This window comes from Hypomesus nipponensis, chromosome 2 (genome assembly GCF_054491055.1).
Source record: "Hypomesus nipponensis isolate SF chromosome 2, ASM5449105v1, whole genome shotgun sequence".
Classification (NCBI taxonomy): domain Eukaryota; kingdom Metazoa; phylum Chordata; class Actinopteri; order Osmeriformes; family Osmeridae; genus Hypomesus; species Hypomesus nipponensis.
Genome location: NC_140362.1, coordinates 4,188,629 through 4,209,830, shown reverse-complemented (window position 1 = coordinate 4,209,830; position 21,202 = coordinate 4,188,629). Strand labels below are relative to the sequence as shown.

Below are 21,202 nucleotides of genomic sequence, written 5' to 3'. Positions count from 1 at the left end.
CTCTTGTTTGTGCTTTGTTGGATCACAGTTGTTGTAGGGCCGTGGTACATATTGCATTGGAGAGGGTGGAACCTTGCGGTTATGAGGGGTGCTGGCTTGGGTTGGGGGAGCCCCTCTGATTCAGTTTCACACTGCTCATGGAGAGTATATTTCCATAGCAACAAGGAAGCACTTCTTTGGAAATAGAAACTTAGAACTCCTGAGTCTTGTGTCTATTCAACTCCTGCCATGTGAAATCCATGAAATTACAAATACAGAAGTAATAAGTAATATAAATAAGTTATTTGTAACTATATTTTTTGTATACCACATAGGCTATATATTTTTATTTTGTATTAAATGCACACTGGTCTGTGGTCTGTCAGTACCTAAACTATTGTTCCAAGTAAGCCTCAGCTCAAGTCAATTTAACTTTTGATTCTACTTTCATATTGTATGACCGTGTCTAAACCTGGGTTGCCTTCTAACCTTTATATGTCAAGACCCCGACAATATTTAGCCCACAAAACACGCCAGTCTAACGATTTTTATTCGTTCAGCATCACAGCCTTGATACTAGGAAAAACAAGTCATTCCTTCAATTGATTAAATTTCCTTTATTAACAGTGTAGTGTTATTGGAGTCGCATAGTAACAGAATTGACAGTGCAACCCAGAACTATACATTTAACCTTACTTGAACCTCCCCCAGTATGATTCATCCCCAAACACACCGTGGCTCTTCTCCTCCAGTCTCGACATTTACAAATTACAGAGAACTGCAGCCATGTCCATTCCTCCACGGCTCACTTCTTCCTAACCGCATTAACCCAGAAATGTTCTCCACGACATCATGCCAGTGACATGAAGTTCTCTCACCGTCTGTGTGTGAGCACCTCGGCCGCAGCTTTTCTCTGCAGCCTCGCTCGTGTGAGGGAAACAGTCATAGTGGTAAAGGTTCCTCAGAAGTGCTGAATTCTTCACACAGTATCGGTGACTTGCCCTTCTTGATTCAGCTGCCTCTTTGATTCATTCAAGGTGATATGAAACTAACCACTGTATTCAACACAATATTTCTAGCATCCGGGGAGCAAGATCAAATAAATTCTGCAAAGTAAAATCAATTCAATTAAACGATATACCATAACTTATTCTTAAAGAAAGGGTGGCACGACCATCTCATTTGTTACCCCCAGCCTTAAATCTCCCGACAGCATTATGGTTCGCGTTAACGCTCTGAAAATGAAATTAGGACCACACGGCGCTCTATCTCTTCCAGCAAATTATTGTTTCATTACTTTTATTTGTATTTGTATTTTTTATTTAACCTTTATTTAACCAAGCAGAATCATTCTTATTTCCAAAGATGGCCTGGCAAAAAGCAAAAGCTTTTTGAGGGAGAAGGGAAGGGGGCTATGGAATAAAAAATCAGGTTAAAATCACAGTGGCACACAATCAAAGTAATACAGACATACAGAAAACGATTACGATCATACTGTATGCCTTTAAATTGACGATGTTTCAAACAGAAGCATATTGTTGTCTGCATCCTGTACATGTCAACGCACACTTACTGTTTGTCTCATCAAGTTAATCATCATTCATTTACAAAATCAGGTAACGTATCTTATCAATAATGTTGCAGAAATTTGGCTGATGGTTTAAATTTTGAGCACGTGGGCTGGTTAAACTTTGAGAATAGGCTATATGAATAAATCCGCAAAAATCTGTTAAAAAGATCTCAAATTATTACAATTGTGTTGTCAGTATTTTGGGCTCAGTTGCAAACTTTTAATTCCCACATTGTTTTTCAGATTTGTAATTTGACAAATCAAAAATGTGATAAGAAAACATACATTTTAATGGTGGAATTAATGAATTGTTCTCATTCAGCTCACTAAGGGAATCCTGTTTATACAAACAACCCTTTTAACTTCATTCCCACCACACACACACACACACACATCAGTGAGTCAGCATAGATGCGGTAGTCTGCAGGCAGCGTTAAACTGACTGAAGAAGGAGAATTGCAGGTGTAGGGGTCGTTGGGGGTTTGGTGCTGATATTACTGTACAGCGTAGCGTTGTGAACAATCTGTAGCTGACTCTGCCTCGCAGTACAGAGGATGACATTTAAGGGTTCAGCTGTCATAAGGGTGCGCTCCTAAACCATCGACCAAACGCGAGGTTTGATGACCGTGTGGTTGGCGCCAGCACAGTACACCGCATTCTTAAACATTCAAAGAAATGTTTCAGAGAAATGCTTCTCGACTTATTTGCATTGATATTGCAGTGTACAGATCCAGAACATTTTGAGTTCCTTCTAAAGAATACATTGTTTCTGTAAATTATAAAGTAGGGGAAAAAGACAACAGCTGAATTTTTTTCTTCAAGAATGTATTCCATTTACTGAGGTGTACAATTAAAACAAAAGTATTGGAATTTGCCTAAAAGATCACGCTAACAAGAACATTTGATTAATTATTGATTATTGAACATGTCCAAAAAAAGTAGCAATGCAATAGCAATGCAAATGCAATAGTTTTACACAAATATTATCGCACCTACCTTCGTATAATAATGTACGCATGCATGTGAACCTCTTTGCTTGGTAACAGGCTCCTCTAAGGCTGGGGTTTTGGTCATTATTAGATGCTAGTTATCTTTTGTATATTGCCTGACACTGTCAGTGACAAAGGTCACTGACAGATCAAATGTGACTGACATCACTTTTGGAAGTGTCCTGTGTGCAAGGAAGTGTCTGTTGCACTGAAGGGATGACTGCAAGCCAAATGTAACACCTTTCATCTGGACCTATTAAAGTTAGGCCTGTGGTTAACACTGCAAGTGTATCCTCTCATCCCACCAGTCACCAGAACATTATATTTAATAGTCTGATGGTTAATCTTTTCAAATGTTGAACCACTAAAAAGGCACATTTTTTGTCTTGATTTGCCTCGTTGTTCTATTGATATGATTTATTTGATCATTACACGATTTTGATTAATGTTTGTTGTCATTGTTGTTGAGCTAATGAGGTTCCAAATAAAGAAATACTACAATGAATGAGTTTGATCTACTGTTTTTTCACAGTATCACAGTATGAAGAGCAGAAACATTCCAGATGGAGACAAAACCAAGTTCTGGCAAAAATGCAGTTCTACACTCATCCAAGCCATCAGCAAACTGTCCGTCTAACCAATTGGAAAGACAGAGGTGTGGGAAGGCCTGTTGGAAAGTACTGGACCGTACAAACGGTTTAGTGTCTCACCTACACAGTCTTAGTAATGAAGACACTGTCTCAGTCATTATGGAATAACTGAATGTTCCTGTAGCCCACCTGAAGATTATAAAGTTAGATTTTAAGAACTGGTTTTGCTTTTTTATAATGAACTGTTCAAATCTGGAAGCTTTGGTTGAGTACCTGCCTTGAGAGCGTACTGTACTGTACTTTAGTCAGGAAACACACAACATTTCTCAATTTTACACTGACCGGGCTGGTAGAGAAGGCTGCTAGACACATGCTAACACATCAGTCACACTGACAACAGAATACAGAAAACAGATTCAAAACGATTCACTTGAAGCATGTTCCATACCAAATAGTTCAGGCACCACTGGTCCATGCCACCAAACCTAGTCCTAGCAGCAACCCAGATGTCTCCAGTGAACATGGTCTCTGCATGGCTCCTCTCTCGCAAACACATGAGCCGCTCGCCACGGGCTGCTGGTACACGTGAGCTGTACTAGGTGTGCAGGTTTCACCCACGATCCTGGCCCTGACTGGGGCCTCTCTGGTCTCTCATGCCTGGGATTTCCTGTGTGAGCTTGAGCTACCTTCCCCGAACAGGTACTGGGGGCCACGATAATGCACACTGACCTACCTTTATGGCTGTGGGTGGGGAGAAGTAGATAGTTTTGTTGCACAACCCCCCCTCCCTACACACACACACACATGCATAGAGACACACAGACACACCAAAACACTAGACCAGCACTGACTCTTTTCTTGACTGCTTTTATTATATTCAAAGCATGTAGGTGCAATTCAGATGAGGTCGGTACATGCTGTACTTGAGCTAACCACAATTCCAACACATCATCGACAAATGCCCACAATCATACACTATCAAAACAAAACACTATTGTTGAAGTCCAATGCAACATTGTAACATGTCTTACTAAGCCTGTAGATAGAACCCTACAGTCAAATCAAAGGTCAAATCCATACACCGTAAACTAATCATATGCTTGATGTTACCCTGATGGACCAATCAGCAGCAGATAAATTGAGGAGGCGGGGCTGAGAAGAATGAGGAGGTGAGAAATCCTGAACCTTACCTAAGCCTACAGTCAGTCAGAGATGTCATTTTACAGTAAGGCCTCCGTGCGTGTAAAGTTGTCACTCTGCAGAGGAGACAGTTGAGTCACTTGGTGAGTTTCTTCATTGTATTCAACACCAATGCTTCTCTGTGCTGTCTGCCACCGTGAGTAGTTTCACCACTGTTTCCTCTCTCTCTCGTCTCTGTCTTGTCTCTGTTGTCTCTCTCTCATCTCTCTCCCTCTCTCTCCCTCTCTCTCGTGCACCCTTTCTCTCCTTCTCCCTCGGCCCGCATCTATTTCCTCTCCTCCTCTCTTTTATCTTTCATCTCCATGCCTATGCGCTCCTCTCTTCTCTCTGTTGAGCTTGTCAGGTAGAAGTTGTTCCTGTGGTTTCCAGGCCAGAGCTCCCAGGCGCTTCTTCACGAGCAGCGCCCGCCGTTTTAACGCGCGAGGCAAGTAGAGGCCCACGGGGCTCTCTCAGCTCACGCACCGGCAGAGGATGTTGAGGATGTGCCTCCGCTTGCTGCATGGTTTTCCCCCTAGAGTGCGTGAGCCACAGTACGACGTGCAGAGATCCGTGTCATGTATTTGTGTGTTGTAGTTGCGCAATCTTTGTGAAACATTGTTATCACATCTCTATCAAGGCTGCATTTAAGGTTTAGCAGCTCTGAAAGTACGCCGCAAAGGACAATGTGAGTCGGTGTTTGGGTACGTGCTGGGATGATGTTTTCTGTGTATCCTGCTTGCAAACGTCTGGTCCTTTTTTATGATTTAGCTGTTTCTTGCAGACACGTCTGCCAATCGTTGACACGGGTTTATCTGCACTTAGGCTGCTGTCTTTGAGGCCTCAGAGCAAACCTGTCTAAATGGTGCCACCGCTGTTTTTTTTTATGTAAAGGATGATACTGACACAGTTTGCATCGTTAATGTCTACGCACGGAATGTGGTAATTATCAGTTATGTGCAAATTATTTCAGTTGTGACTAAGCTTCCAAAGGAGAACAGATTTGTTTAGGAAATTGGATCAAAAAGAGAACGAGTCCACAAATAAGAGAGTCTCTGTCAGTGGATGTGTATTTGATGACATGCAAACTTGTAGGAGGTCTCCATAAATTACTGCTTTCGTTATTTATTTATTTTAAACACGCTTCTGATCCAGGCAAATGCATCACAAACCCTTTAAAAGTAGAAAAAGACAACATAACAAATGTTACACTCATTGCGATTAGAACAGAGAGCACAAGACCAACATCTCAACAGGGATGATCTGAACCAGTGTGATACTGCTAAACATGATGTCAGCATGATTAAACACTGGACAAATTGCTCCATTATGGTAACATAATGTCTTATTAAGGCATTTCGGTCTGGCATTGTCAAAAGAATAATGGTAACTGTTTACAAATAGAGTTCAGTAAATAATAATCAAACTTCTCATTAGTATCTGATTATCATCTCATAGTACCAGACTACAGGCCAGACTGCAGGTTTTAAAACTTTGAAGCGCTTCTGCCCTTTACTCACTCATTGATGTCTGAACTGCAATGTGTAGTCTGCCAAAATACGGAAATACTCAAAACGGATTAGTCTTCTAATGGTGCGTGGTGAAGCACACCCACATGGTTTATCTATCCAGATATCCACATGTTTACAATATCATACTGGTCATGAATAAAACTAAACTAATCCAGAATACAATTTTTGAGAAACTTTTAAAATCATCGATCATGACACAGAAAAAATTGTGATATTAATAAATCCTCAGTGAATGTTGTCTCCAAATTCTAGTAACAGTTTGCAGGGTTAATAGTTTGCAGGTGTCAAAATATACCCAAATTGAACATACAAATCAACACATACAACTGCATTTATTCTCAGTGTGGCAGAAGAGAGGTTGGATGTGTTGCTTAGGATGTGGACAGCCTCATTGTGGAGTCGCGCTTAGTCAGTTCTTAGGTGCGTGAAATTGCACTCTTACAGCATGAGAAGAAAAACACACGGAGAAGTTATCACTGGCCACAAGCATGGCACCATCTTGGAAGGAGCATGACAGGACTTGTTCCCAGACAGCTCTAGTACTGGTACTGAGTACGTCTGAGTACTGAGTACTTCTGGAGTTGACATGTATTGACCTTCTCTTCATTCTCCTTGAACTCTACTGCTTGTTGGTTCATGTGTGCGTGTGTGTGTGTGTGTGTGTGTGTGTGTGTGTGTGTGTGTGTGTGTGTGTGAGAGAGAGAGAGAGAGAGAGAAAGAGAGAGTTTGGCTCAGTCTGTTAGAAAGGGGTTATGCATCAGTTCCAGTAACAATGACAGTGTTATCACTTTAGTACTTTCCATTTCATCAGCAGACTGAAGAGGAGTCGCCTTCTTCGAGACATGAACAGAAATGGCGCTGCAGAGCGAGCCCGAACGGAGTAGACCTAGTAGACGTGTACACTGTTCCTCAGCCACAAACTGTAACTGACCTCTTACTGTAGATCCTCAATACTCGCTTTTAGTGATTACAGTGCTTTTTCATTTGCAGGGTGCGCCATTTATACACATATGAGGGAAATCCATATTTGGTAATACGACTGTGTACTTTTTCAGTATACATTTACTGTGTGTATATGTAGTTCTTGTAACTTTATCAGGGTTATAATTTATGTTTCCTGTTTCTGAAGAACTACAGGGAATGTTTTTAACAAGTGCACGCTTTTATGAATGAAGATCCGTATCTAACCCAAATGACTGTGTTTTTACGGTTGTTGTTGTTGTTGATCAAACAAATTCTCTGTTGGTCTGTGAAGACAAAGTGTGCTGGCATTAGTCATGCTTTCGTATTCTGTCAGGTTTTGTGGCTTCCTCACAAAGCTTGGAGCTTTGTTTCAAAGTTAACTTAAAACAAATCGACCTTTCCACATATCAACCAGACACAACCCACGCTACGTTTTACTATGGAAGATAGACAGTCTTCTATAAAAACGATGTGATTCATACTGTAGTCAGTCTACCACAGTATTTTGTTTTAAAAGACCAAACAATATAGCTCCAAAAATAATCTGGGTTAAAAAGATAAGATCTGGGTTACAATTGTTGGTGTCTATGAAGCGTTATTTTTTTAGTCGACAGCCTAACTAACAGGTACGTCACTGCGCTGATGTTTTTACCCTGATCTCCTAACTTGTTTCATTTCACCCCCTCCTCTCACACCTCACCAACAGTTTGGAAACATCCTAACGACCTATCAGCGATGGAAAAATCTAGAGAAATGGGTCTTATCTGCTCGTCAACAATCCCTTCATTCGAGGAACCATTTTCCACTTTGCACTCTCACACGTCTCTTTCATGTCTCTCTGTTCGCAGGAAGTGTAGGATCCAAACTCTGTAGGATGGTCTCAGCCTGCAGCTGAGGCCTCGTTCATCAGCCTATCCACCTGTTTTACCTCCTCATCTCCACAACTCCGCGGCCCTCCTCATCCATCATGGTCCGCCTCCACAACGTTCAGTACTCCAGCTTCCTGCAACAGGCGGATACCCTCCGCGGCTCAGGCTCTCTCTGCGATGCCGTCATCTCGGTGGACGGCCGGGCGTTCCGGGCCCACCGTCTGGTGCTGGCGTGTGCAAGCCGGCGGCTGGCTCAGCTGCTCGGCCAGGGGGGAGCCGCCGACCAGCCCGTCAGCTGCACCCTGGACCTCTCCCCCGACACCTTCCAGCAGCTCCTGGACTTCAGCTACTCCCAGGCCCTGGAGGTCCCGCCGTCCGACTTGCAGCAGCTGCTGAGGGCCGCCCAGCTCCTGGAGATGCGGCCGCTGGAGGAGCAGTGCCGGAGCCAGCTGGACGCCCTGGAGCGCCGGGCCGGCGAGGCGGAGCACACCAAGGAAACGGGAGAAGAGGCGGAGACGGGACGATCCGAGGAGAGAGGCGAGGGGCCGGCCTCCAGAGGAGGGTCCATTCCGAATGGGGAGCCCCAAGACGGAGCTCCGTTTCCCCCCGGGGAGGAGCACGAGGGAGGGGCGGTCAGAGAGACGCCTCCAGCCGCTCAGACCGAGGGCTCCAGACTCCCCCCTTTGAAGAAGAGGCCCCTGGTAGTTCTGCCCACGCCCGTGAGTACCCCCTCCAGGGACAGTGTCATCGCCAGCACTGCCACCTGCCATGGCGCCCGCTCGCCATCCAGGTTCAGGTGGCACTCTGTCAACGCCCTGAGAAGAATGTCCCTCAGTTACTCAAACCTCGTGGCTTCTCAGCCCTTCCACCGATCCCAGCAGTTGGTGCCGTACTCATTTCCTCTTTCCGCACAGCACATGTACCCCCTGCTCGCCTCTCCCTTCCCAGCCCAGGTCCACAACCCTTTTGTGGGCTACCCAAGCATCATCCACCCCGATACACACTCCCTCCTGGCTGGCTCGCCAGAGCTGGGGGACATACTCAAACAGGAACTGGAGAGGAAACCGGACACCTCCGAAAAAGTCTTGATGGGGGAAGAACAGGAAGAAAGACCAAGGTAAAAATACCTTTACGCGACATCTTTTTCCATCTTTTCCCTGTTTTCTTTCTAGTTTGATGTTCAGTTATTCAGAATCCCCCTAATTTGCTTATCGCTGCTTGATTTTCCGAATGACAAGAGCAACCTGACTCACTACTGTCTGGGTGGTTGTCAGTGATAAGTGGACCACTTTTGCACTTTCCAGAGTTTCCCCTGTCAGTAACCCTTCCCACCTGTCCAATTCAGACAATCGGTTGCATTTAAATTATATACATTTGAGTCATTTAGCAGATGTTTTTATCCTGAGTGACGTATTAATAGTTCTCGTGGAAAATAGGGCAGAAGAACGAGCCAATGTAGAAATACGAAGCCCATCCCGCACGTCCTGAGTACATTCTGTGCTATGACAGATAATGTGTTACTACTTCAATAAAATGTCAGTTTCTGTTTAATCAGTTTAATTGTCTGTATATCTAGCCCCTTTATCATTTTACAAATGGTATTGATACATATTTATAAATACTTTTTTTACTCTGTTTTAAGATTTTAATGATTTAGTAAAAAAATCTATATATATATATATAAAAAAAAAAAAGATTGACATTTGAGATTGCTGTATTTGTTTACAACACACATCAGCCATTATTGAGAGCTCAAGTCTAAGACTCAAATATTGAAGTAAAGTAAATTCTGTCATACATTTTCTACATACAATATATTCTGTTTGAAATTCAATCATAAAATCAATTCTGTCATACAGCTATACATACAATATATCGCATTATACATTTACACATTCAGTATATATGCTGTAATCTGCTGTTGGGTATCAATAATTCTAAATCCAAATGCAAACCCAAATAACTTTCTCATTGTAATTTAGGTGATTGTGGAAGCAGTACAGCAATTAGATGTGATTCTTCTGAGTGTGTAGATAACTCCTCTTTTCAAACGATTTGCCTCACAATGTGTACAGTGTACAGTAACGTGTGTTTCCAGAGAATAGTATCTACGGGGAGCCCCCTTAGCCTCTCCCCTCCCTTGCAAACGTAAGACTTCAAAGACATTCAGATCTACCAACCTACAGACATATCAGATAAAACAGAACTATTTCAGTCTTGCCCTTTGACACATACAGACTCAGGTACAACACATACACACAGCAGATTGAATATTCAATTCCCCCGTCCATCTCTGCTAGCCCATTAACCCACTCCTGCAATATTCAGCCATCAAAGCTTACTTCTACCACTTGATACCTCACAGAAGTCAACCAACTGGCAGGTCCTCTGCTGGCCGAGGTCAGAGAGACAGAGTGAATGTTGGGGCCAGTTGTTGTCTGTGTGAAAAATAGCAACTCCTCGGCGATACTCTGACTTCCTGCCCACTCCTGCAGATCTCTATCCATATCAATTTGGGGGCGTAGGAAGTTGTCGCTCAATTCGTTTCCTGTTGCTCACAGAAAACCGTTTTTTTTTTTTTTGACTTTTTCTCTGTGAAAGGGACTGCATATATCTATACATTCAGTTGAAACCAAGGAGACATGAGACTGAAATGATGTTAGACTGTGGAGCATGCAGTGAGTCACGCCATGGGAAGTCCCTATTCCACACAAATGTGTCTATATAGATGACATATCCGCCACATATGGATTAGTGTGGAGTCACTTAGGGGAAAATACAATTTGGTGTCCATTTGATTTCTTCCCTGCCACCGTATCAAACTTGTCCTCGCTCTTCTAAATTTGGCTTACTTGGTGTGTGTTCTCTCCAGGTTCAATGAGGATCTTGCCGACCGAGCGCTGAGGAGCCAGGGCTGCCAGCTCTGCAGCAGATCCCTCCAGGAGAGACCGTGGCTGCATGCATCACCCACCAGGCGCTCAGGTAACACCAGAACCAAGGGGTTTATAATGGAGGTAAAAAAGAGAGAGATGTTTCAAACTCAACGTTTGCTAAACATTCTTTCCTCTCTCCGTGCCACTCTTATTGTTGCTTTGGCAATGTTTACAAATGTATTTTATGACAACAAAACCTTTTCTGACCTACATTTAGCAGATGCTCTCATCCAGAGCGACTTACAGTAAGTACAGGGACATACACCCCAAGGCAAGTAGGGTGACGTGCCTTGGCCAAGGACACAAAGTCATTTGGAACGGCCGGGAACCGAACCAACAACCTTCTGATTAATAGCCCGACTCCCTAACCGCTCAGCCATCTGACCTGAACTGAGAGAGAGAGAGAGAGAGAGAGAGAGAGAGAGAGAGAGAGAGAGAGGTCGAGTTATGGTGCAGCCGAGCAGTGTTGTCGGTCTGTTCATGTGTGTGTGTGCGCGACTGTATATATGTGTGTGGGTGCGTGTGTGTGAATGTGTGTGTGCATGATTGTGTGCCTGCAACAGCACACACGTGTCACAGAGTTAGCCAAGTGGGTGTTACACCAACTGACACACCTGTATTCTCAGATGCAGGAATGTAGCCTTGTGTGAACCGTAAAGGTACGTCAGAGAACCACATAGAACCATGGTTCTTCCAGAACACTACAAGCCTGCCATTGAAATGGCACCCAAACCCATCCCCAGCAGAAAGGCACTTGCATGGTCAGGTGCGTGCTGTGTGCAGCGTCTATTACCAAAGTGAGGCAGCAGGAGAGGACAGGAAACCTCTACCTAATGGGCCGATAGAGGATGAGTTGAGCACTGTGAAAGAAGCGATGCTGCGGTTTCACCTCCCTCCCTCTCTCTCTCTCCCTTCCACCCTCCCTCACCTAACTTCGACATCCTGTACAAATACTACTGTGCCTTAATAAGACACGCACAAACTCGACTCGAATTCAGCACATTACCGAATTTCACACCTTTTCGTTAGAGAACACTGCCAAGTGGGGGAGGGGGGCAAGGTTTTTTTTTCTGGGGGCTGAGAGGATGCGGTGGTAGTGCTTGGTGTCAGTGACAGGGGAAGAACAAGGCCGACCAGAAGATCTGGACTTTAAGACCACAGACCCTGCTCAGTCCTCGCTGTGGTGGAGCGAAGGTGTGTCATACCGTTATTCTTACAACTGTACCCCAGCCCGCACTGACACTGCGGCCCCTTGCAAAGCTACATAGCAGTTGATTTCTTCCTTGATGTAGAGAGAGGGTAGAGAGAGGGGCGACCGCATAGTGCACCTGTGCGTGACAGAATGAGGCACAGGAACACAGAATGAGGTCGAGCTAACCACGGGTCACTTTGCGCCTGTTATCATGCGGTTTGGCACTGTGCGCTTCTTGGAGTACTAATCTGTCACAGGCCTGATTGGAATGGACAACCACTGTATGAGAGTAACTATGTACGTATGTTTGAAAAAGCTGTGATGGAGACGTACACAGCTTGTACGCAGAAGCTAAAAGGAGAGAGTGGGAAAGAGAATGGCCCATAGACGTTGTCGGACAAAAGACAAGGTGTTGAATGTTTGGCATTGGTTTGAATAACTCATTTGCAAACATGTTCATGTGAAAATGGGTTGAGCAAAGGCCGTGGCGCTCCTGTCAGAAACGATTGAACTGAAAGAGTTTCCGAGCTAGAAACGTCTTCCAAACGCTTCATGACATCCCCTCCTCTTTCTCCTCCTCCCTCTCTTTCCCCTCAAAGAGGCCTCTCTAGGTTGTGGGTTTTGTGGGCAGGGCTACATGTTGGAGCGCTCCCTGCGTGCCCAGCGGCGAGGACACGGCCTGGAGAAGCCCTACCAGTGCAAGAGTTGCCCTAAGAAGTTCAGCCTGAAACACCAGCTGGAAACACACCACCGCGTACACACAGGTACACCACCACTGTGTATCCCTGTGTCCCTGTGTGTCCTTGTGTGTCCTTGTGTATCCCTGTGTATCCCTGTGTCCCTGTGTGTCCTTGTGTGTCCTTGTGTATCCCTGTGTATCCCTGTGTGCGCCTGTCTCTGTGTAAACAGGCGTTTCCTGTGGGAGAATAATTCACCAATGGGATTTAACATGTGGTTGTGCCTTAAATTTTGTGTTCAAGTTTCAAGTTAGTTGCCATTCGGAACAAGTGCAGGGACATTGAAAATCTTAGATTCTGCGCTTCTTGACACTTCCCTCGCGGCTTGAAACCTAATGTGTCAGTTTCAATGTTTTTCCAAAATCAAAGGATTTGCGTATGTTAATCCAAATCAGTAGATTATTAGGTTAGTATTATTCTTGTTGTATGTGGTGAAGGTGCAACCATGATAAATATGATAATACACTTATAAAGATTCTACTGACAAGTTACAATCTCAATTATACATGACCTTCTCACGTTTGAATCCATGGCCCCACCTTGTACCCCTCTGACTTCATCTCCTCATCTGACACCCCCCCTCCACCCCCGCACACACACCCACACACAGGAGAGAAGCCCTTTGAGTGTCGCCTGTGCGGTCAGCGGTCACGTGACTACTCGGCCATGATCAAGCACCTGCGCACTCATGGCGGTGCCACGCCCTACCAGTGCACGGCCTGCCTGGAGTACTGCAGCAGCCTGGCCATCATGCAGAAACACCTGAAGGAACACCCCCTCCAGGACTTCCCCTCAGACTGGACCATCAACAGCACCTACCTGTACACCAGCCACACCTGACCTCCACAGGAGCCCCTGGCCCCTCCCCTGACAGACTCTAGATCCACAAGCTGGGACAGTCGTAGCTCGTAGTGTTTATTTGTCATAATGAAAGAAAAACAGTTTTATTTTGTATTTATTTCTATTTCAAGGTTCATATGTAGAGGAGTCTGACACATGTGGAATGTAATGTACATAACCGGTCATAATACACCATATTGGACAAAAGTATTGTGACAGCTACTCATTACACTTTCAGGAGATTTTATGACAACCCATTCGGCTTTCTCGTGGACAGCCTTCCAGAAGAGTGGAAGATGTTATAGACACATGTGGGAGGGGTGACAACTCCATATTATTGCCTGTAGTTTTGGAATGAGACATACAAAAAAGTCATATAGTTGTGATGGCCAGGTGTCCCCATACTTTTGTCCATGCAGTGTACTTCATTTGCCTGGCTGCCAGACCAACTTAGCCCCGCCCACAATAAAAATGGTCGGGAAGTTGGGTCTGGAGGGGCTCGTATTGGGGACAAACTATATAAGACCAGGAGCGGACCAATAAAATTGCCAGGGCGGGCTTTATGCGATGATGTACAGATGATCAACAGTAACGTAATCAACAACGTCACGAAAGAGCGCTTGGGTTGAATTCGTTTTCAACAAAAAACATATGACTTTGCTCTGATTGGTAGGTCTATCAAATTGAGCGAAGAGGCATTTGTTTTATGAGTTCGGTTAAAACACGCCCCATAGTCACAGCCCAACGGAGAGTTACCAGACTCATATTATTCTGACTAGAATTATGAGTATGACAACGTCAGGCTTGTTGTTCATCTCAAGGGTCTTCAAATCCACAGTGAGTGTCTCTGCACAAGACCTCCACTAGAGGGCAACAGTGTCTCACAGTCCCTCGGAGCACAGTTCCCTAGCAGCATTAGCTTGTCTGGCAGCATAAACTAATTTATGCTCCCCCGGAAATAACCTGTTTGATGTATCTTTGAATTGTGCATTTCTGTTTGTTAATTCTGCCATTTAAAAAGTTTTTTGTTTACAATTGTTATGTTTTTTGTAGTTGTATGTTTTTGTTTATGCAAGTTAATTGTAGTTTCATATTGAATGAAAGTGGTTTTGACCAGACACATTTATCTCTGATATTTGTTTGGAATAAAAAAATAAAGATTGTCAACAACTAAACAATACATTTTATTTTCATTTTATTAATTTTTACATTTTATGGCTAGAGACACAGAGTGACCCCCCCGGGGGTCCCTGTCTTTGCTGGACCGGGAGGCATGGCGGAGCTCACTTACCCAGGGTCTGCACTTGCTGGGCCTCGCTGGCGCTGCACTGAGGCGGAGGGAGTTTATACGTGGAGTGGAAGCGCCGCAGGTTAAGCCTGAAGGATCCCTCCTCCAGAGTCGTGCACGGCTCAAAGCGGGCCCCCCACTCGATCTCCTTGTCTCGATGTAGACCGTCTTGGCCTGGCACGTCATTCCTTGCGGAAAAACGACAGACAGGTTGTCGAGATTGCCTTTGACAGTGAATACTTTCTCCGTTTCACAGTCACCAGGATTACATTTACATTTTACATTTTTTAATTTAGCAGACGCTTTTATCCAAAGCGACTTCCAAGAGAGAGCTTTACAAAGTGCATAGATATAATAATAACAAGATAGCCCCAAAAACATTGCGAGTAGCCAAAACATGAAGCACATTGTGACCAACCAAAATAAGTCCCAAAGGATTAGTTGAAGCTATTATTTTCCTCCACCAGATGGCGGTCTTTTGTACACGTTGAACTTATTCAACTGTTTTTGTCCGCATTCCTGGAACAAACTTAACTCACCCTTGAACTGACTCACTTCATGACACGCAGCTGACTCCAGCTCTACTTTATACAACATCTGCTCTAATGAGGTTTTACTTTATAACGCATGGTGTTGCTGTGACAACCAACCTGTGGCCTCCACAATGCCCACCAGGAGGATGACCTCAAATTGCTGCTTCTTCAGTCTGTCTGTCTGTCTGTAGGGAGCGAGGGAGGGAGGGAGACAAACGCCTGATGAAAACCCGAAACCGAACCCTAACCCGAACTTTTTTTGAACTGAGAAAAAGAGTGGAGGGAGGGAGGGAGGGAGGGAGGGAGGGAGGGCGGGCGGGCGGGCGGGCGGGAGGGAGGGAGGGAGGGAGGGAGGGAGGGAGGGAGGGAGGGAGGGAGGGAGGGAGGGAGGGAGGGAGGGAGGGAGGGAGGGAGGGAGGGAGGGAGGGAGGGAGGGAGGGAGGGAAACAGAGTGTGTCATGAGATGAACTTGAACTTCTCTTTGTAGTGCATTCCACAAAGTAAAGAGAAATGCACACAAAACACCTGGAAAACTTTTCTCAACTTCTCTCTCTACAGAGAGAGAGAGAGACAAGAAAGCTTGATATTGAAAATTGCAATCACTATGTTGATTGCAGCAATCAACTTTTGAAATTACAACACCATTCCAGCATGTCCAATTCAAATGGAAACCACAAACACTAGTATTACTTTCCCTTTTAATGTTTTACAGGAAACACTTTTTTTTTTGTCATTCCTCGCCTGCTGGCTTCCCCATAAAAGTGTCTGGGCCTCTTTCCTTTTGTGAATAAGGGGATCACAACAGGAATGTAGTATGTTATCTCTCACACTCACTCCCCTGACTCTGGTGGCATAACAAGTAGTTGCTATATAAACTTTACTTTGGTTTCTTTGTTTCTTTGCTTTTTTGCAACATTTTACACATATCCCTGCAGAGTGAGGACTTGCGGGTAACAATCTCATGATTGGATTCCCTCACATTTGGATTCAGATTGCTCTGATGGGACACGCCCTCCCCTGGGGACCCGGACTGGACCAACATGAGGGACAGAGGGCGGCTGGAAACAGACAGGCGCCGGTCCCTCGGGGCCCTTCCTCAGCGGGTCACGTGGGCCCTGTGGGCCAGATGGGGAAACATCATTAGATGATCTTGAACCTGGGAACAATTAGATAGGGACACACCCCCAGACAAGACACACAAACAAACACACCCTACAAGCAGGATTGGAAGCCGTAACAAACGCACACAATCAAACCAAACTATAAACACATTTTTTTATATTTATAAATATTATATTGTTACCATTATTAATAGATAAGTTGAATTTTGGGCCAACCATCCAGGCACCATTGAGACACATAACAGGATATCAAGACATGCAGCCTGAGCCTGCTTAACAGCTTTCAGATGATTGTGTCAGATAGGTAGTAAACTGATCTGTAAGGTTTTGCAACAGTGTGTTAATCCACTAAGGTGCAACTTCATGTTACATGAAACCAAGGGTGGGTTCTCAGAAATGACCACCTCATGGCATCTGTCAGTAATTAAAAGTTTGAATGATAGCTTGATTGAAAGCTAAACTTTAAGGCCAAAATGAAGGCTTCATAGTTAGTGTTGTATGACTAGGTTATTTTGTAGTAATTGGAAAAGTTAATAAAGTTTTAACCTGCCTCTCTCTAGCCCTCTCTCTCTCTCTCTCTCTGTCCCCTGCCACCCCCCTCCCTCTTATTTCTCTGTCTCCACTCTTTTGCTCTCTCTCTCTTTCTCAGTCTCTCTTCCCCTCCCCTATCAAACTCTCTCGCTCTCTCTCTCAGTCCCCAATCTTCCTCTCTGTCTCTCTATCTCAGCTCCGCCCCTCCCTCTAAGCCTCTTCAAGTTTAAGTTCAAGTCTTTTATTTGTCAGGCACACAGAACAACGCAAGGTCAGACTGGGGACTGAAATTCTTAAGACAAGACATTGCAAGCACCTGGCATAACATAACATATAAGTACACAGAACATAATTTACATCTATGCTGAGCTTAAATAAGTGAAACTTCCTAAATATACAGATAGCAATAAATAATTTACTATACTAACCCTAATACTAAAACTTCCTAAATTACAGATAACAATAAATAATACACTGTACTAACCCTAAATGCACATAAAACCTATTTCAACCCTATAACCTATTCTAACCTAAGTGGAGTACAGTACAATAGTGCAAAATTGCAGATCAGTGACTATGTCAATGACCATACAGGAGCCTGGTGGCGAGGTACAGTGAGGTACAGTAGGGCAATGTTACTGATAGTGCAACTAGTAGTTGAAAGTGACAGTGTGCAGTAAATCAATGTCCATATCAGTGTCCATTCAGAAGCCTGATGGCCCTTGGGTAGTAACTGTTGTCCAGTCTGCGTGTGCGCGACCGGTTGCTGCGGTAACGCCTGCCAGAAGGCAACGGGGTAAAGAGACTGAAGGATGGGTGGAAACAGTCTCTTAGAATCCTGCCGGCTTTCCTTAGGCAACGTGTGTGGTAGGTGTCCTGTAGGGCTGGGAGCTTCCTGCCGATGATGAACTCAGCAGAAAGGACCACACTTCCTAGGGCCTTACGGTCCGTGTCTGTGCAGCTCCCATACCACACTGTAATACAAGTTAGTGAGGATGACTGAGTCCATACCAAACTTCTTCAGTCTCCTCAGGAAGAAGAGGCGCTCTTCATTCAGTCCACAGCAGGGGCGTAGCCAGAATAATATTTTGGGGTTGGCCTAGAAAAATATGGATAGGCATCTTTTCAGTTTACTTTGCGATGTGCATCCGGTGCATACTTTTTCGAGATATTTTCGTTTTTGGGTAGGCCTTAAAACAAATTTGGTACGCCTGTGCCTACACGTGGCTACGCCACTGGTCCGCAGATATAGTCTACGTTGCGTGTGTCAAATGATACACCGATGCAGACTGTAGGACTAAAAAATAAGCAGTAAAAATAGAGCACCTTTGAAATTGCAGGTTAATTTAGAAGAATTAAAATGCATTTCTGAGATTGGAAGATGCATTGCCATCCTTTCGGGGCATTTGGTATTAAACATTTTCACAAAATGGACAATCAACCATATACAGTCAATGGCATCAACACATTACCCTGATGCCATAGCTTCAAATGGGCCAAGATCGAGGAGTCGACAGTAAACACAAAAGCCATGAAGTAAACGAATGTGCAGCTCCTCCCCCTCATATTTGCTACTTTTCTAACTGTAGTTAAGTCTAACTACAGAAGTCACGATGTACTCGGAGAGATGCAAACCCAATCGAAATGCGTTTTGGAGTGAAGGATTTCAAACGTGTAAACCATGCAAATCGCGGTTTCCGTTAAAAGCAGGTAAGAATGTTTGGAATTGTATTAGGCCTATGTGATATACGGAATAAAACTGTAAATTAAATTGTAACCTCGAATAACTGTTTTTTCAAGGGACGATTTAAAACTTGCTAGAGAGCTATTTTGTTGTTAAACATCGAAATCCGTTCTATTTTGTATGGTCACATTTCTCATGTAGGCTATCCTAACAAACTTTCTGTCAAGGGTATGAGTTCTCTCCCAACTGCGGCTTTGATGATCAGGGTGGCAGGCATGAAACCCCCTATGTTCCGTGTGGCCCCCAAACATTTAACAACGGGAGTTTCCTCGAATGCCAGTCATGCACCCTTTGTTCTGTGAAGACTATCCATGAATGCAACACTACAGTGGACGCGCAATGCTGTGAAGGGTGAGATGCGTTTCGAGCGCGTCTTTACTTTAGTAGTAGTAGTACTTAAGTAATAGTCCTACACTAATGGCGGCTGTGTAGGACTTTATGTGAATTGTTTAAACTTTTCTTAGGGAGGAGGATGGATGCGGTCTCGGATTTACAACAAATAGGGTAAGGGTAACACTAATCCGAAGAGAATAGTATTCAATTGACAATGTCATACACTGTAAAAAAATAAATAAAAAAAATAATCTGTAAAAAAACTGGAACTATCTGGCAGCTGGGACGCCAGATTACACCCGATAAATTACGAAAAGTTTTTTTCTTTAACATCAATTAACCGTAAAATAATTGTAATTTTCCAGTACCAAATGTACGAGATGTATCTGTAATATCATTATTTTTTTGTTGGCTACTCATTAAATGTATGGAGCGCTGGGGTTGGCTTCTGAAGATTGGGTCCCAAATGTTTTCTAAAAAGCCCCGAAACTTTTTTGAAAAAATGTGGGTTGTCATTTTCGGCAAATATAACAATAGGTAATGTTTATTACATAAAGCTCATGACATAAAGCTCAAAAAACGATTTCAGGGCTCAGACCTTAACTATGGTGGGCTCAGACCGGCCCACCACAATTGTTCTGAGCCACTGCATCTGATACAGGAAACAGAGGGGGAGGTGGAACCTGTTAATAGATGTGATCAAAAAACGTTTTATTCATTTATAGAAGGCACAGGATAACTGAATTTCTCTTTGGGAATGAGTTAAGTTCCATGTCCTGATAAGGCTCGAATTGGCCAGTTTATGTGTTTTAAAAAAAGTATAAAAGTATGTATGAAAAAGTTGACATAAGAAGTTACGTTCACTTTGACACGAAGTATACTTGTTAATTTACTTTGTTTCACACACAGACAACCTTGGCTTCAACCTTGGGATCAACAACAAAACTCCCACAATTCACCAGTGTAACACCTGAATCTAAACATTTTATTGCTTGTAAGTCGCAACATAACACTCATTTTAAGATTTCACATGATATGGAAAAATGATGCTTGCAGACTCAAGTTCAGCCAGTTCTGGGTTACGCTGATGTGTAATACTATGCTGTGTTTCTGCAGTGGTGACATCTACAACTGTCGTTGTCATTATTTTCCTATTATTAGTCATCTTCTGGAAGAGAAAACAAAAATACAGATACCCATGTTGCAAAGGTAATTCCATACAAAATAATGTAGTACAGGCTGAAATGAAACCATGTTTTCTTACATTATTTTTTGTCTTTTCTGTACAGATAATGAAAAGCAGCCAAACTGTACACCGATGACTATTGAGGAGGATCCCTTATACAATGGCCACTATACAAACCACCATGCAACCCAATTACAGGTGGAAACACAAGATACCCTGAGTAAGTTCCACTTCTGTTAAGACGACCCACAGATAATCTAGTCACACATCTAACAGAAACACCATTTGAGCCAACTGCACAGACATGTTTGTGTTTCAGGGGTACTGTATAGGCAGTGTTCATGCTGAAGAGTGACATTCAGTCACATGTTTTGTTAGAATTGTCCTACATTTCAAGGACAGCAACACTGGAACATGCCCAGTATACCAAGTATGTAGGCTACGGGAGAATTTAACGGTGTTTGGCTGACACCTGAATTCTCGCGGTCCACTGCAGGTCCGGAGATCCAGTCTGCACCGTTGCAGATAGTCCTGGAGAACCTGGATGTTCTGGAGGAGCTGGTGATCCTGCTGGACCCAGAGAGGGCAGGGGTGAAGAACACCACCCACCTGGCCTCCAGATGCTCCTTCCCATCCACATGGATCACCTACACCTACTCCCTGAGGGCAACCAGGAGCCCCCTGAAAGCAGTGCTGGAGGGGGTCACCACCCGAAATCCTGACTGGACCGTAGGGCACCTGGCCCGGGTGCTGAAGGAGATGGACCGCAATGACGCAGTGGCAGTGCTCACCAAACTCTCCCTGGCTCAGGAAATGTAGGATTCATTTAGCCAACACTTTAAAAGTCGCAAATAATTTCCCTACCTGTTCAGCATGTTTTTTATGACAATTTTTTGGACTCATCCTACAGATCCTTCCTGCCACAGTATAACTTCACTGAATAATTTTATATGAAAAGTATGTGTAACTTTAAAAAATCTGCTGTCACTTTTTTTTTATTACTTCAACTTGTATTGTATACTTAAATGTAAACTCAGTTTTAACACAACACATTAACTCTCCCATTTTATGTTCATTAAAAAGCTTTGTAAGACCA

The 21,202-nt window shown here is 43.9% G+C and overlaps 2 protein-coding genes across 3 annotated transcripts; both read left to right on the top strand.

Annotated features, from left to right (window-relative positions):
* Positions 1-7,766: 7,766 nt before the first annotated feature.
* Positions 7,767-14,527, top strand: zbtb32 (zinc finger and BTB domain containing 32). The gene is made up of 4 exons (XM_084702385.1): positions 7,767-8,785; positions 10,541-10,650; positions 12,393-12,557; positions 13,141-14,527. The coding sequence occupies exons 1-4, from the start codon at positions 7,767-7,769 to the stop codon at positions 13,368-13,370; spliced, it is 1,524 nt and encodes a 507-aa protein (XP_084558511.1). The 3' UTR covers positions 13,371-14,527.
* Positions 14,528-18,413: 3,886 nt separating this feature from the next.
* On the top strand, positions 18,414-21,200 carry igflr1 (IGF-like family receptor 1). 2 transcript variants are annotated; one of them, XM_084702402.1, is made up of 7 exons: positions 18,414-18,553; positions 18,755-18,938; positions 19,052-19,091; positions 19,830-19,914; positions 20,082-20,129; positions 20,210-20,326; positions 20,603-21,200. In XM_084702402.1, exons 1-7 carry the CDS (start codon positions 18,457-18,459, stop codon positions 20,923-20,925), a joined length of 894 nt encoding a protein of 297 aa, XP_084558528.1. In that variant the 5' UTR covers positions 18,414-18,456; the 3' UTR covers positions 20,926-21,200. The 2 variants fall into 2 exon arrangements, with proteins under 2 accessions (XP_084558528.1, XP_084558527.1); XM_084702401.1 differs by having other exon boundaries at positions 20,037-20,129.
* The last annotated feature ends 2 nt before the right edge of the window (positions 21,201-21,202 follow it).

Bases quoted from the DNA above. Each gene is read 5' to 3' on its own strand.
- zbtb32 (XM_084702385.1), top strand. From the start codon at position 7,767: ATGGTCCGCCTCCACAACGTTCAGTACTCCAGCTTCCTGCAACAGGCG. The intron at 8,786-10,540 runs GTAAAAATACCT...TGTTCTCTCCAG, and splicing joins GAACAGGAAGAAAGACCAAG to GTTCAATGAGGATCTTGCCG. The intron at 10,651-12,392 runs GTAACACCAGAA...TTCCCCTCAAAG, and splicing joins ATCACCCACCAGGCGCTCAG to AGGCCTCTCTAGGTTGTGGG.
- igflr1 (XM_084702401.1), top strand. From the start codon at position 18,457: ATGTACTCGGAGAGATGCAAACCCAATCGAAATGCGTTTTGGAGTGAA. The intron at 19,092-19,829 runs GTAAGGGTAACA...TTTCACACACAG, and splicing joins TCGGATTTACAACAAATAGG to ACAACCTTGGCTTCAACCTT. The intron at 19,915-20,036 runs GTAAGTCGCAAC...GTGTTTCTGCAG, and splicing joins ATCTAAACATTTTATTGCTT to TGGTGACATCTACAACTGTC.